The 15,897-nt window shown below is 38.4% G+C and overlaps 1 protein-coding gene across 1 annotated transcript in view; it reads right to left on the minus strand.

The window, feature by feature from the left end:
* The window catches only part of TRPA1 (transient receptor potential cation channel subfamily A member 1), a gene marked incomplete at its 3' end in the record, with an annotated part of 48,335 nt that overhangs the window by 11,161 nt on the left and 21,277 nt on the right, over nucleotides 1–15,897 (minus strand). Inside the window, exons 9-20 of the mRNA XM_080646556.1 lie at nucleotides 15,172–15,271; nucleotides 14,142–14,242; nucleotides 12,968–13,137; nucleotides 12,718–12,882; nucleotides 10,573–10,690; nucleotides 9,495–9,661; nucleotides 7,665–7,758; nucleotides 6,392–6,451; nucleotides 5,779–5,871; nucleotides 4,369–4,439; nucleotides 3,671–3,833; nucleotides 1,477–1,566 (exon numbers count right to left, since the gene is read on the minus strand). Coding sequence (XP_080502682.1) covers nucleotides 1,477–1,566; nucleotides 3,671–3,833; nucleotides 4,369–4,439; nucleotides 5,779–5,871; nucleotides 6,392–6,451; nucleotides 7,665–7,758; nucleotides 9,495–9,661; nucleotides 10,573–10,690; nucleotides 12,718–12,882; nucleotides 12,968–13,137; nucleotides 14,142–14,242; nucleotides 15,172–15,271 — 1,392 coding nt within the window. The remainder of the gene's footprint in view (nucleotides 1–1,476; nucleotides 1,567–3,670; nucleotides 3,834–4,368; nucleotides 4,440–5,778; nucleotides 5,872–6,391; nucleotides 6,452–7,664; nucleotides 7,759–9,494; nucleotides 9,662–10,572; nucleotides 10,691–12,717; nucleotides 12,883–12,967; nucleotides 13,138–14,141; nucleotides 14,243–15,171; nucleotides 15,272–15,897) is intronic.

Below are 15,897 nucleotides of genomic sequence, written 5' to 3' on the forward strand. Positions count from 1 at the left end.
GAATAGGAAGACTCAATATTATAAGACTACAGGGGTCCCTCGGCCTGGCCTGCACCATTTCTTAATCTGAGACCCCTTGGGGAATGTCAGACTGCTGGTTTCAGCCTAATACCCACAGGTCAGGCTGAGGGATCCCACTGGTGCATGAATCCGTGCACTGGGCCTCTAGTATGCATGTAAGATCTTTGGTTAATCTCTTCCTGCCCTACCCCCTTCTCCCTTCCTTCTGAGATTCATCAGTCTGTTCCATGTTTCCATGCCTGTGCATTGAGCGTCTGCCCCCGGTGGTCAGTGTACATCATAGCTACCAGTTGCTTAGGCTTTTATATACACTGAGTGGCCAGATTATTATGATCTCTGAACGCATAATAATCTGGCCACTCAGTGTATATCCTATATAATAAAAGGCTAATATGCAAATTGTCCCCTCGACCAGGAGTTTGACCAGCAGGCAGGCCAGCCAACTGCCCATGTCCCCTCCCCTTGGCCAGGCTGGCCGGACACCACCCATGCATGAATTCATGCACCGGGCCTCAAATATATATATACACACACACATACACACACACACACACACACACACATACACATACACATACACACACACACTGAGTGGCCAGATTATTATGCATTCAGAGATCATAATAATCTGGCCACTCAGTATATATAGATAAAAGTACTCGGCAATGTATATATAAAACAAATCCAAAGCACTATTATCATCATGCAAATACCCATGTGCTCATATTACGTAATGAGGTACATTTCCATAGAAAATGAGATATTGTGTAAAAGATATAAAACACAGAAAGTAACATGCCCAAAAAGTATACCCCAAAAATGAATACTAAAAGACTGATGCCATTTATCAACCCAAGCATGGACCTACATGTAATTTACATAATCCTTGTATCTGATTTGAACTTGGTTCATCCATTTTAAAAAGTAGAGTAGAAAGTAAAAAGTATGCTAAAAAGTTCCCCAATTTTATTATAACTTGAAATTTTATGCAATAAATAAAGTATTCCTTTTAAAAGAGGAATAAAAAAAAAAACACACCAAACACATTTGCAATGGAGTCTTGTCCCAAGTAAGTTCTTTATAAACAGTTACATTCAAAATTATCAAATTCAAAATCTAACTTTTATGTCAGCAAAATATTAAGTCGCTATCAGAGAAAACACAGAAAAGTCATGTGTAGCCAGACAGACCCACATGGACTTGTCATTCTGGACCAACTCGGCTTCAGGTGTGTCAACAGGCACCGTCCAGGGCTGGGAGTGTATCTAACACCCCACAATTTCTACATCTGGAGAAGTTTATGCTTGGTGTTTCCAATCTATACATTTGTCCAGGTATGTGATTTTATTCTGACATTAAAATATTTATTCTACATATTAAAATATTTACTAAATTAATTTACATTCTGCATATTAAAATATTTCCAATTTTAGAGATACAAAATGTATTGTTTACCTGTTGGAAAATTTGCACCAGTTCTTTGCAATATCCAAATAAGCTTGATAAAAAAACTAAAATCATACAAACTTTTATAGAATATGAATCCTGAAATAAAAAAAATAATATAAGCACTTACAAGGGCATACATTAAAACAACACAAATTTCTTTTTTTTTTTAAAAAAAAATATATTTTATTGATTTTTTGCAGAGAGGAAGAGAGAGGGATAGAGAGTTAGAAACATCGATGAGAGAGAAACATCGATCAGCTGCCTCCTGCACACCCCCTACTGGGGATGTGCCTGCAACCAAGATACATGCCCTTGACTGGAATCGAACCTGGGACCTTTCAGTCCGCAGGCTGACGCTCTATCCACTGAACCAAACCGGTCAGGGCACAAATTTCTTAATAATTTCCACTATTACATATTTATTTTTTTATCCTTTTGCTTCATTTCTATGTACTGTCCATATTTGCTTTAAACAGAAAATTACTGTGATGCCAATATAAAGAAGACACATACTCATTTTATAATGTCCTAAGACAGGTTCAGACATTGCCAATGGAATTCCAAAGGAATATGAACCTATGCAAAAAATTATTTTACTCTGATAAAATGTACATAATATAAAATTTATCATTTTGAAAGTTTTACATTTCATCTGTACATTTACATTTTAAAATGTACACTTCTGTGGTATTAAGTACATTCACAGTGTTACACACCATCATCACCATCTAGTTCCATAACTTTTTCATCACCCCAAATGGAAACCCTGTACCCACTAAGCATTACTCCCCTCTCCCCACAATCCCTGGCAGCCACAAATCTGCTTTCTTAGAAACCAGTTTTAAAGTTTTCTATTTCAGCATTCAAGCTAGCATCTCATATATGTCAATTCCTTTACATTAATTTACAAACTCATTTACTGACACATTTATTTAATATTCCTTCTCACTTCACAAAGGACTTTAGGAGAAACTGTTAGCATATATGAATCCTATAGGCTATAATAATTAAAGTGTAATATGCTAATTAGACTGGACGACCTTCCAGATGAAGCCGGGGCTGTGAGGGAAGCCCAGGTCCCAAGTACCAGAGGGAAGCCAGTGCCAGCAGCCGGGGGAAGGAAGTCCTACTCTTTTTTTTTCTTTGTTTTTTTTTCTTTTCTTTTTTCTTTTTTTTTTTTTGTTATTTTTTTTAATTGTTTGAAGTATTACAAATAGTAGTACATATGTCTCCTTTTTTTTTCCCCCATTGACCTCCCCCCGGCCTCCCCTTCCCCCCAGTACATGCCTTTATCTGCCCCCCCCTCAGTGTCTTGTATCCATTAGTTATGCTTATATGCATGCGTACAAGTCCTTTGGTTGATCTCTTACAGCCCCTCCCCCGAACCTCCCCTGCCTTCCTGCTGTAGTTTGACAGTCTGTTCAATGCTTCTTTGCCTCTGTATCTATTTTTTCCCCCATTTCTTTCCTTTAAAAAATCTTGCCTCTGCAGACTAGAAATAAACATATAATAACAAAAAATGTTTGAGTCCCAATTTCAATGTCCAACAGTTCTGAGTTCCCGTTTCAATGTCAAACAGTTCCTTATGTGTACATGTCAGCAATGATATCTGGATGGTGGGCACATGGTGGCAATGCAGGTTCGACCCTCTCTGGTTTGGTCCTAGGCAACCTGCTGCGTTGCACAGCTGCTGACTGCTAGCGGGAAGTCCTACTCTTGTACAAATTTCGTGCATCAGGCCTCTAGTCTTACCTAATAATAGACAAACATGTAAATTGACCGTACCTCCGCTACACCACCAGCCAATCAGGAGTGATATGCAAATTAACCCAACAAAGATGACAGTTAATTTGCATACACAGGCACCGAGTGACGGTGGCAGGACGCTTGTGTCATTGCCATGGTGACGACACAGGTGTTCTGTCCCACCTGGTGACTCAGGGCCTCTGGGCTGCGTGGGAAGGCAGGGCCGGAGCGGAAAGAGGTGGCTCCGGGGCCTGAGTGGAAAGGCGGTGCCGGCAGCCAGGGAAAGGAAAGCCCATTCTAGCACGAATCTTTGTGCATCAGGCTTCTAGTCTATAATAATAAAAGTCCTGGTATTTCAAACTTCTAATGGGGCTAATATTCTTAAGGAAAAAACACACTTTTTAATAATATTTTCTTTTAAAAGGTTGAAATTTGAAAATAAATGGAAAAATACCTTGGTGTCTAATATTTCTAAATGATCACTAGTTTCATTGATGATTCCAGTTGAGTTGAAAGCCATACCTGGCTTTATATTGACAACAAGAAAGGTCATAGGCAGGAGACCAAGGCAATAAGATCCTAGGTTCATAATATGGGCTCTAAACCCATAAGCCAACCTACAAAAAAAAAAAATAAACCATAATTGAGGAATTTCAACAAAAATATTTCCTTAAGATACCATGGAAAAAGTAGTTATGATCTCTCTTAGAAATGTATTTGGTAAATCCACTGAACTTTAGAACCAAGAAGACCTTCGAATTCATTTTTTAATTTTCAAAAAAGGAATCACAACTTCCCAGTAAGCCATGAGTTACTTAAAAATCTCTCACCAAGTAATGGAAGAGCAGCGACATTAGCACATATCTACTGATTCCATGTTGCCTCTTCCCAGGAACACACCTCTCACTTCATTCATGTCCACTAAACTGCAGGGCCCAGGAACGCCTCTCATTGTCTTATATAGTGACTTCCCCCACACCAAAATATGTCATTTAATGTAAAAAATAAGCATCATCATCATTTTAATACCAAAATATGCCTTCAACACATTTCTTTTTCAAACATGAAAATACCATTTAACAAAATTATTTAGAAGACTTTTAATAAAATTAATGGAGATATTATTAAAAAGAAATACTACCTAATACCCACCATTTCATAAGTAAATATTCTTTGCACACAGGATGGTTGAGAAGCTCTATGCGGTTATGGTGTACCATTGTCTGAGAAATAAGAAAAGATCCATAAAAATACAACCATATGAAGCAATCAAGTATAAACTAAGCTTCTTGTTTGCTGGCTTTATAAATTTATCTGATATTACAAAAGTAACAACTGTTTGTTTTAGAAAATTTGAGAAACCAAAGTTCTATCAAGAATATATTTAACACACACACACACACACACACACAAGCTAGAGAGAACCATTTTATACAGGTGCAAGTATTTGATTCAGTTTGTCTATTTCCCTTTCTCATTAGTCAAAGAAATCAGCTTTTCAATCTTATACAAGTTACAACTGGAAAGGACATTTAAGATAAATAAGCAAAAGCTACACCCTTGGTCTTTCCTTGAAGAAACCCAGGCTTATCTTTCTGGAAGCATTTTAAATAGTAAAGTACACATAACAGTGGTTAAATTAGCCTGTATTTTATAAGTTTTCATGAGTTATTGGAACTACTAATATCTATCTCAAAATTAATTTTTAATTGTTCAATGAATTCATAGAAGAAGTGATGTTAGCAAGATGATGGAAGAGGAAGCCCCAGAGCCTCCTTCAGCCACTGAGACGGGAGCCAACAATTGAACAACAACACATGGACCAACAGTGAGTAGCCATGTCCTTTCACACCAGGATCTCATCACATACCTGTCACCTGCTTCCTGCGCAGTTACCTGAGTCTGAGACCCCGGTTTAGAGTGAAGTAGATCAGCCTCGTGGCTTTTATTGCCTCATCTGCTAGAAATGTGCAAGAACTCTTGCAGGTCCGATCCTCTCTGGTTTGGTCCTAGGACTAAACTGGTTCTTTGGACTAAGAACTGGTTTAGAACACATCTCTCGGGAAATTTGGGTCCACACAGAGCACTTACGGCTTGCTCTCTGATTGCATTTACTCTTCCAGAAGGATCTAAGAGCTTCTGAAAGTCGGAGTTTACCATGGGGTCAGTGGTCAGCTGAACTTGGAAGCTATGACTGTTAAATGTCAAGCCCCACATTTTCCTCTGATTTACACTGGAGCAAACTCTTAAATATGTGTGTCTGTATTTAAGTGGACAGCCCATGTTGTCCCTGGTGTATTGGATTCTGGTTTGGGACAGGTTTAACATGACCATGAGGATGAAAGTGATCAAGAGTGTGGAACTTTAAGGAGACCAAATTATAGCAATTGTGAAAAATTATTGCTTTTTTTTTTTAACTAAAAATAAAGGTTGGGGCCACATGACAGACATAGATAAAACTATAAATCTGGAATTCTCTCCAGGTCCCTTCCTGAACTATAGTACCAAAACATTGCAGAGCCCATGTAGAAATTACCTGGGTAATGAAAACACTGGACTTACATTGATGATTGTGAGAGGCTCATATGTAACATCCTGTGCGTTTTTTTTCGTGAATTCTAATGGACATGAAAGATATCTGAAATTATACTCAATCTGTAGGAGATACAATTTTTAAAAGTTTTAGTCTAGTGTAGACTCACAATTGTTCTTGACAAATCACAAGCCTACAATTCTGCTGAAAATTAAGTGATTCAAATAAAAGTTGAGTCATTTCATCTGAACAAAAGTAAATTAACTTATTGCATATTACTTTCAAAAAATAAATATCCTAGGAAGCTGTTATTCGATTGATTTTTAACTCATAGTCATTGATTTTTAACTCATAGTCACAGTCACTTACACTCTTTAGAATTGAATTCTTCAGGCAATACTATACAAGAAAATAGAAGACTAGAAGCAACTCTAAATAATGCTATTAAAAACAATTAAAATATTAGGGGGAAACTGAGGGTCTAAGAGGTAAATTATCTCATAAGTAGGTAATGGAGTAATCTGACAAATGAAGATAATAATTACCACCTTTTGAAATTGGGGAACTTTACTAATATTTTTAATATTCTTTAAAGAATTATAATAAAATAAACTTCAAATTGCTATGGTAAAATAAGCTTACATGGTAGTCTCGGCAGGACTTGTCTTCCGTGGAGGGCGTCATGCAGCAATCTAAAAGCACCTTTGGGAGGAAAAGTGGCTAAGATATTGGACAGAAGTGTACATAGGAGACAGGATTTGATCCCATTTCTAAAACAATACCTGAGCCATCCCTTCCCTTCTTTTGCTTCTTCCACCTCCAAGATAAACTATAACCCATGTCATTCAGGAACAAAGTTTAAAAAATAAAATATTAACCACTGCACAACTCAGAAATAAAAGTGATTCAGTAAAATACCATCCACTTTGAGAAACAAAGTACATTTACCAAAATGTAAGAAATCTTCCACTGGTTTTGCCTAAGATTTGGCATCTTTCTGGGCTTCTAGAGAATATGTAGATATTTAAGGATTCCTTTGCCCAGCACCTTGTAGTGATCATTTCTTGTCCCTAATCAGCTTCCAGCGGAGCCCTGGGGTCTTTCTTTGGCCGAGGTCCCATCTGCATTGCTGGAGCCTGATACTGTGTCTGCTTCTGTACCTCGCTTGCTAAGCACTGGGACTGACACGGTCTTCATCTAGAGCAGCCTGGCCAGGGCAGGGGCGATAATGTTACAAGGAGAAATACTGCAGGCCCTGCAGATGCTTCTTTTTCACTCTTCACAGTTGGATAGAGGTATATACTAGTATAGAGAAATATCACTCTACTACCAGGGAAGCAATTGCACAAGGACAATACATGGCAACCGGGCATTAGAACTGAATGTACAAAAGGAGGAGGCGGGAGTGAGAGGCGGGAGGGTGCTTGCCCCACCCAAAGGAGCAGCTGCTACACTGGCCCAGCGATTCCTGTCTTGTGTGCAGAGAGGCCCAGTCACCAGATCTTCTGATTTTTACAGGAAGCCAGATATCTAGATCTTTAAGGGGGGGCCTCCTAGTTTTAAATGTTAGCCACTAATGCAAATTTGAAACAATAACATGCATTCCACTAAAAACATCTAGAGGATTTGTTCAGCCAGCAATCACCATTAGTAATCTCTGCTCTAGACTTGGATAATTTGAATAAAAAAATCTATTGCCCATATTTTCTGTATTCCACATAACTAAAAGGATTCCTTAATTCAAGTAGGTCCTCCCTAAATATTTGTTGGCTAACTTCCCTTATGCACTATGGGAAACTAGAAACTTTTTTAAAAGATGGAAATTTCTACTATTTAGGTTGTGATTACAACAGTAAATCCTCACATTATATTATATACCAAGCATATACCCAGGAGTTTTGTTTGGAGAGCTTACTTTCATGCATTCGGGAAGGTATTCTACCATTTCCATGACTGGACATCTGTTGCTTGGAGAATTATGACTAAAAACCCTAAGACATTCTTCCCATCTGTAAAACAAAATAATAAAAAACACAGGTCTTAATTCTTTTGTTCGGCACAACCACAAAGCTACCAATTGATATTCGAGCCTGTATCTTTATGAGAAACCTGAATTGATTCCAATGGAACCAATATTTGAACCAAGATGAATCTATGAATAGGGTCCTTGTCCATGAATGGGAATTAGAAACGTGGGCAAATTCCAGGATGGTTGTTATCATCGCTTTTCTCTTTCTCTAAATGCCTTGTAGAGAAGGTAGGCTTTTGTCTTCTTTTCCTCCTGAGATCATAAGCTGGTCATGTTGGGTAGAGACATTCACACATTCACATATTTGGGATAGCAACAAGAGTACTGGGCACAGGATATTTAGAATCTAATCCGTTTATTCATCATGTATTGAATTAAACTACGAAGTAACATGGGTCAAGGATATTAACAAGTAGGGTCCTGCCAGAACCCTGCAGAGTCTGACCCTTTCTTCATTTCCATCCAGTTAGATGGGATAAGATACTTATGATACCAAAAAGGAAATAGATCTACAACAGGAAGTAAAGAAGAGCCCATAAGTTACCTCCCAGAGCCAATCTATGTCATAGGAAACTAGTTCTAAAAACTACTCAGACAGATTTTCTGTTAACCCTATCAGCAACTCCATCTAGAGTATCTGCACCATCAGTAGAAAACTTCAAGTTGCACACATGTGTTGATGGGTGCTTCAGAAGAATGAGCAGCCAGGGATCTTGAGGATGTCCCATGCTCACGAACACAGGCCTTATCTGCCTGGAACATGAGATGGTTCACCTGGGTCCACTACTGGGTGACACTGGCCCTTGTGATTATATAGAAAAACTTTGGCACCAGAAGTGGGACAACCACTCTCCAACTTCATCATAAAAACTCCTGGGAATCTGGTTCAAAAAACCGCCGCCACAAAAGACCATGAGTTAAGGGAGATTCATTAGATGGCACTAGTCACAACAACTTGGAGAATATTTTCACCAACATCCAATTTTGGGGGTTCTGTTGGCAGGAGAGTGTCGGGGAAGTTCAGATAGGGCAGGGCAGAGCTTACTTGACAGTGACCATGGTGCCAGACACTATAATGCCTGAACCCCCAAGTCTCCCAAGACAGCCATTAAGGCGGTCCAAGCTCCAGAGAGGTCAAACAAAATGTCTCCTGTCACCCAAAGAGTTCATTAAATGTTTTCTGTAAGTGGCCAATGTTCTCAGTGGTTAAAGCAGAGGGTCTGCAGGGTGTAGGCCCACAAAATCATTTGGTGTGGCTCTGCCAAGATGTTAGCAGCGAGTTAATTAAATGTTGGATAATTTTGTATGGCCTGAGAATGATACGATAAACATTTAAAAGACCATTATCAGAAAAAAGGTTCCCCACCCCTGGGTTAGAGAGTTAGCCCGAGCACCAAAGAGTCATGGGTTTGATTTCTGATCAAGGGCACCTACCTGGATTGCAGGTTTGATACCCGGCCCGGTCAGGGCTCTCATGCGGGAGGCAACCAATCAATGAATCTCTCTCACATCTATGTTTCTTTCTTTCTTCTCCCCCTCCCTCTCTCCCTTCCACTCTCTCTAAAAACCAATGGAAAAATATCCTCAGGTAAGGATTAACAACAACAACAACAAAATGTTAACAGCTGAAACTTATTCTCTTCCTGTTTCCTCTCAGGCTGTGAACTATCCCTCATGCCGGGGACACTCAAGGCCATGGACAGGAAGACAGCACACCTTCTGTTCCTGATGGTCATAAGAACCACCTCCTTCCTCTTGTTGTGAATGGCCAGGTGCAGAAAGGAGGCCTGCTTCCGGTTCAGGAGGATGTCGGCGTCGTAGCTCAGGAGGAGGGCGGCAGCCTTGGCATGGCCTTCCCTTGCAGCCAAGTGCAGCGCTGTGTTCTTTTAGAGGAAATAGAACGGAAATGCAGTGACAATGGCTCCCGTCCCTTGGCTATTCTACTGCCATGTTTCATTGTTGAACTGCTTAAAAGAAATTAGTAACAAAACTAACCCTTCAATACCAAAAATACATACAATTTAAAACTGGTGTTCAGAATCAAGCCTCAAAATAACAAGTTTATAGTTCAAGCATGGCACGTGTGGGGAGAAGGGAGTATATGAGTACGTGAATCCCAAGTGGTTGTTTTGCCTTGTTTTTTGCAGTGAAATAACTCCAGGAGGATCGAGGACAAGCTATCGGGGTAAGGATGCTGCAATGAACGCAAAAGAAAATACTCCTGAGAGATTTATCATTTTGTAGAGCAGTGGTTCCCAGATTATGGGCTTTCACAGGCTTGTAAAAATTTTTTTAAGTCAGAGTTTCTATAAGAGTAACAATCTTTTGTTTTGCTACATAAAGACATTTTTAGAAAGCAATGACAATTTTCTATTATTTCATGAAAGAATTTAGATCCAATACTTGCCCCCACAAAAAGGAGGAAGAACATCATAGTAGAATAAAGTATAGTCCTTCAAATCAAATACACTTAATTTTATGAAGACTTACCCTCGCCTCTTCATTTTTCTCAGTTCACCAGAGTGGTGGAAATTTTATCATCAGTCCACACAAACCCTTGAGCCAGTTTCTGTGAGACTGAAGAGGTGTCCTCCACACCACCCACCCCTTAGCATTCTCCATATTCTGTTCCCCTTTCACACGATCCTCTCTAACGGTCAGCATAGTAAGAGCCCAATAAAAGGCTAAGGACAGGGCAAAGAAAGGAAGAGGGTGGCTAAGAAGACTTCCTTACAATTTTTGAAGTTTCTGATACGCCAAGATTTTGGGTAGGTATGAAGAACACAGTACATACCCCATCTTCATCAACCTGATCGGTTGTGCACCTCAAATTAGTGTCAAGAATGACCTTCATGGTCTGAGTGTATCCTCCTAAGGAAGCGTGATGCAAAGCAGTCCAGCCACTGTGGTCACTGTGTAAAGAGAAAAGAAAGGACGTGTGCCTTCCCCTTACAGCTGACACGTGGGATGGCATGCCACCCATTTGAAAGGTAGGTCTTATCACCAAAAAAAAGCAATCTAAGTTCTAGAAACTAAGTATTTATTACATATTTATAACAAATGAGCTCATTTCAAGCCTAATGAATGCTATTAAATGATCTACCTATAATGTGATTCACACATATTTTTTAATTTAGCAGATTAAAGTATATAAACAGCCCTAACCGGTTTGGCTCAGTGAATAGAGCATCAGCCTGTGGACTCAAGGGTCCCAGGTTCGATTCTGGTGAAGGGCATGTACCTTGTTTACGGGCACATCCCCAGTAGGGGGTGTGCAGGAGGCAGCTGATTGATGTTTCTCTCTCATCAATGTTTCTAACTCTCTCTCCCTCTCCCTTCCGCTATGTAAAAAAATCAATAAAATCTATTTTTAAAAAAAGTATATAAACATAATGTCAGAACCTTGGGGGCGGGTGAAACTAGAGTTAGTATATCTGTATCATACATATTTTTCCCAAGGCTGTAATGTACTTATACACATGATTTTAAATCTTGTTTCTTCTTTCATTGAGCATTATATCAAAAATCTCCATGATGGTGGTATTAGTCTTCATGACCACTAGTTATTACTACTACTAATGATAATAATAATATCATCATCTTATAATACATTACTATAAGATACTTAACTTAGTGCTACTTAGTTTACCAAGCACAGGTTCAAAGGGATCTTTCCTCTGTGCTCTTAAAGATGCTTACTTAGTCCCTTTGTTGTTTTTTATGTTTGTGTATGTTTAAACTTATTTTTATTGATTACAGAGAGAGGAATGGAGAGGGACAGAGAGATAGACACATCAATGATGAGAGAGAATCATGGATTGGCTGCCTCCTGCATGCCCCTCCCCACCCCCACTGGGGATCGAGCCCACAACCCAGGCATGTGTCCTGACCAGGAATTGAACCGTGACCTCCTGACTCATAGGTCGACACTCAACCACTGAGCCACGCTGGCTGGGCCTTACTTAATCCCTTTGGAAAATATTTGTCTTTTCTCACAGAAATTTAGTATTAAATACAATGAAGGCTTGACATTTTTCCAAATTATATATAGAAAAAAAGTGTGACACAATTTAATTTCAATGCCAGTGAGCAATTGTGTGAGGGTGCAAGAGCCACTTCGCTATTTCAGTGATGATGTAATTAAGTAACCAGTCTCTGGCCTGGCCCACTGGGGTCCCTTCTGCAGGTCGCTGCCTAGTGTTCCCCTGGAAGCAGAGCATGCAGTTCCCAGCTGCATCATGACGTTGCTGGGATTGACAGTCTGATAAAGAAATGGAGTTTTGAACATTAGCTTAATGAGCTCTTTGCTCATTCACCTGGGTGGCATTAGCAGCTAGTTCATCATATGTCTATAAAACTTTTCTGGGGTTTTATTTTCCTTTTACAAAGATGTCATTTAATTATGCTACTCTTTATGATGCGTAATTATTTTAATTTGGTTTTGCTCCTTGTGTGAGAGTTAAGTATAATGAAATTCAGGGGTATTTTATATCTCATGTTGAGGTTTAAAGGGCACTTTTCATGTATACCATTCATCAGATGGAATGAAAAGTAGAGTCTTTGCATTTGTATGGAGTGTGCGTACATGTATACACACAGTTTTGTACCTGCATTAAAAGATGGTAGTGTGATGATGAAGTAAAATATGAGGAACTGTATGAAAAAACTCCTGGGAGCTACTCTGCACAAAGCCATTTATTCTGTGACCCTGAACTTCAACTCTGTAAATCTCAGTATCTTGATTCATCAGTTGGCAATACCATTGACTTCTCTTTCAATATTCAGAGGTCGAATATGTTTCAAGGAGTATATTAGACAAAAGTACATAGGTACATAGAAAGTTAGGTACCATAATTTAAAATAAAATAGAAAAACAGCCTGGAAATGGCTAACTAGTTTAAAAGAATACTATGTAAATATTCTAATTATATATCCTCACCTGAGAAATAAGGCACCTTTTTTCAGAAGAAGTTGGACAACTTTATCATGCCCATTTTTTGCAGCCAGGTGGAGAGGAGTCATTCCATGATGGTCACCTTCATTCAAAAGCCTTGTATCTCTCATGTCTCTCAGGAGCCTCTGACAGGTATTGATACGCCCATAACTTGAAAAAATTAGGTTTCATATGTTCAAAGTAAATATCACACAGAAAGACTACAGGCTCATATGTCACATCAACTGACCCTTACCTGGCTGCAAAATGTAGGGGTGATTGTTTATCTTTGCTTTTGGAATGAATGGACACATTAAAGCCAAGTAGGTTATTTACAGAGACAGGGACCCCCTGTCTACATGCGTAATGTAGAGGAGTACACCCATCGTTGTCTTCATCCATTACCAGCTCTTCAATGTGTTGCATCTATGGGAAAAAATTAATATTCTAAACATAACTCGGCTCTCATGCTAATTATAGTGTTTTTCAAACTATACTATAACATAGTATTTTCCAACAAGGGTCAATATGTATCCCTTGAGGACAAAAAATATTAATAACCTGAAGGGTGATAGTAAGATAAATGTGGATGACGGTGCATGCCGTCTCCCTACAATGCACATTACTGTGATGTGCAAAGGCCCTGGAAATCTTGAGAGTGAGAAATGTACTTACATTTTTAACCTAACATTTTCCAAACACATTAGACCACGGACCATCCTCCACACCCTCCCTTGCCTCTCCCTCCCCCCAAAAAAACAATTTAAGAACTTAATATTAAAGTGCTCTTTTAGGAGAAAGGGATGAAATATTAAAATGAGGTTTACTTTATCTTTTGTATGAATGTTAAATTTAAAATGGATGCCCAATGAGCAGCTTAAACTAATCAATAACAAACATTTTATTTCGAATATTCAAATACATACATTTTTATTCTTCATTAAAATATTGTCAATGCTGGAAAATATAATGTACTTCAGATACACCTAATAGTCACTCAATAAATATTAGTCAGTGAATATAAATGTGGAGATAATGTTTTCAACATGTCAACAAGGCAAGTATGATGAGTAATTTTTCTTAATTGATGATAGTGTACTGCTAATCCACACATGAACTTGGCCTTTTCATGATACCCAATTCATAATGGTCAAAGAGTGAAGGAAAGCTTACTCAATATAGATAGATGTGGATATATGGGAACCCTCTGAAACTTTGAAAATTCAGTCCCAGTGTAATTTATTATCATCATCATAATCATCACCACTATGTTGTAAATAAATATTTAAATACAGAATTTTTATTTTAAAGTAATTTTTAAATTCCAGAATCAGACTTCATAATAATAAAAATCATAATAAGCAAAATCACTTTACTCTCTGCTGAACCCAACTCAATTTCTGGGAATCCATACATAAAAGATATATTACCTGCATAAACTCAGGTTGCAAATTTCTTAATCCATAAGGTTGCTGTACAGTCAAATGCAAGAAATTACGTCCAAGATGATCTTTTATGTCTACTTGGGCACCTGAAAAAGTACAATATAAATATTACTTCTGTTCATTTATTTAAATCATGGCCTATAGTGGAGTTTTAATTTAAGAAAACAGAAAAATATTTTTACTTAAATCTCTTCCAACCTTGAACTTAAACTAAATATAGTTAAAAATGGGTTTACCTGACTGTGTGTAAAGGGGGAGAGAATATATGATTTATTATATTAATATATGAGGTCTTACCTTTGAAAGCATCTTACCTAATAATAGACAAACATGTAAATTGACCGTACCTCTGCTACACCACCAGCCAATCAGGAGTGATATGCAAATTAACCCAACAAAGATGGAAGTTAATTTACATACACAGGCACTGAGTGATGGGGGCGGGACACTTGTGTCATCGCCATGGCAACGACACAGGCGTTCTGCCCCACCCCCAGTCTCTCAGGGCCTCTAGGCAGTGTGGGAAGGCAGGGCTGGAGCGGAAAGAGGCTGGGTCGGAGTGGAAAGGCGGTGCCGGCAGCCAGGGAAAGGAAAGCCCATTCTAGCACGAATCTTCGTGCATGGGGTTTCTAGTAAACTATAAAGATGAAGAGATTAGAGATCAAGAAAGGCCAGGGGAAGATAACTCTGTTCTTTGTTATCATATCAGGTTAGTATGTAAAATGGGGACAGTTACAGTACTTCTACTGCATAAAATTTAACCATTGAGAGAACATAGATAAAATGTTCAGCGAAATGCCTGGGACATGATAATTGCTGTATAACTTTTATCTATGAGTGTTCTGAAATTATCTTTTTAAGTATTGATCCCTGACTGCACTGAATGTTATTCTAGACATGGGAAATATTCTATTTATCTTGGTATTCAAGCATCTGGCCCGATACCTGGCCCACACTAAACGTTTAACCAAAATGAGTGGCAGTTCTAAAGGTTTGGCCTGGTCCCTCATGGTACCTTTAGAGAGGAGCAGATTTACAATATTCCAAGATGCAGAAGCTGTCGCTAGTAACAGGGGAGAGCGTCCTTCAGAATCAGTGCTATTAATATCTGCTCCCTAAAATAAGATAAGTCATTCAACAAAAAGCTTAAGCACAGATAAGTCAGCTTACATTACAACCTGTAATATTCATTCATCAGGTTAGAGTGCCCACAATATGGCCAGCACCCAAGCATGTACCTGACTACAAAACTGTTTGAAATTTCCCTATAATTCATATGTTATAACATCAGAAATCAAAGCATTCTTTTATCATTTCAGCAACAAAAATTACCCTCACATGTTAATCTATTAAGTGATATCTGTGTTAGATCTATGTTAATACCTACACCACAAAAATAAAATCCTTTGACCTTTAGCAATAGTTGAGTTCTCACTTTAAGATTTTTAAATGTCCGTAACAAAAACAATCTTCCACATTTATAGCATACATGATTTAAAAACACTCACAAGAAAGTGTTCACTTTTTAAAAAGTCTCCATCTGAAATAGATGTAACTATCACCATATCTAGAGTTGCTATTGACAACAAATACATGTTAAATACTACAAAGGAAACTATATTCGTTGCTGATATGGTAGGACTTAAATAAATACATCGTATATTCATCTGTTAAAATTTAACCCACAGTTAATTCCCCTGTTTTTCATTACCTGAAAGGCAGCACTGAGGCAGCTGGGTGG

Source organism: Plecotus auritus (assembly GCF_963455305.1).
Source record: "Plecotus auritus genome assembly, chromosome: 11".
In the NCBI taxonomy this organism is placed as follows: domain Eukaryota; kingdom Metazoa; phylum Chordata; class Mammalia; order Chiroptera; family Vespertilionidae; genus Plecotus; species Plecotus auritus.